Here is a 698-nt window from a genome sequence, read left to right as displayed (position 1 = left end):
GAGAAAATCCCATGGTAGACATCTCCGGGATCACGGCTGAATTTATGCAGGAGCATCTGGATTGGTTTCTTGATGAAAATGCCACACAGATCCAGGTGTGCTAATGTGTGTGTGTCTCGTCAGATCCTGGCATAACGTGTACTGCGTCATCAACAACCACGAGATGGGCTTCTACAAAGACAACAAGAGCGCGGCGCAGGGCGTCCCGTACCACAGCGAGATCCCCATCAGCCTGAAGGATGCCGTCTGCGAGGTGGCCGTCGACTACAAGAAGAAGAAGCACGTCTTCAAGCTCAGGTGAGCAGCAGATCCCAGCTGCAGTCATGTGATTGCTGTTTAATGATGTTGTTCTGCTGTGACTGAAGCTGCTGTTTCTCCTCACAGAGTTACTGATGGAAACGAGTTTCTCTTCCAAGCCAAAGATGATGTAAGTCTGCTTTTATCATCAGAAATGAGCAAACATTTGCAGTTCATGCTTCACTTGGTTCACATGGTTCAAGCTTTGAAACCTTCATATGAGAAAACAGACTGAAAAGAATCCATTAACTTTACATTATTCGATTTTATAATCAAATATGTAATTAATCTGCACTTTGCAGCAACTGATCTTAGAGAGATAGATAGACAGACAGACGGAATGATAAACTGTGCTTTTGTTTTAAATTGTGGATTATTTACTGCTAATTTTTTTATTTTTT

General features: G+C 42.7%; 1 protein-coding gene across 1 annotated transcript in view; it reads left to right on the top strand.

Annotated features, from left to right (window-relative positions):
• LOC107578953 (spectrin beta chain, non-erythrocytic 1-like) overlaps positions 1-427 on the top strand; it is a gene marked incomplete at its 3' end in the record, with an annotated part of 2,490 nt that extends 2,063 nt beyond the window's left edge. The window contains exons 2-3 of the mRNA XM_016264849.1: positions 124-297; positions 385-427. Of these exons, the coding sequence (XP_016120335.1) occupies positions 124-297; positions 385-427 (217 nt within the window). The remainder of the gene's footprint in view (positions 1-123; positions 298-384) is intronic.
• Positions 428-698: the final 271 nt, after the last annotated feature.

Source organism: Sinocyclocheilus grahami, unplaced genomic scaffold, assembly GCF_001515645.1.
Source record: "Sinocyclocheilus grahami isolate Dianchi unplaced genomic scaffold, SAMN03320097.WGS_v1.1 scaffold13045.1, whole genome shotgun sequence".
Lineage (NCBI taxonomy): Eukaryota > Metazoa > Chordata > Actinopteri > Cypriniformes > Cyprinidae > Sinocyclocheilus > Sinocyclocheilus grahami.
The sequence above is the reverse complement of the archived record's forward strand: the minus strand, read 5'-3'. Positions and strand labels throughout refer to the sequence as shown.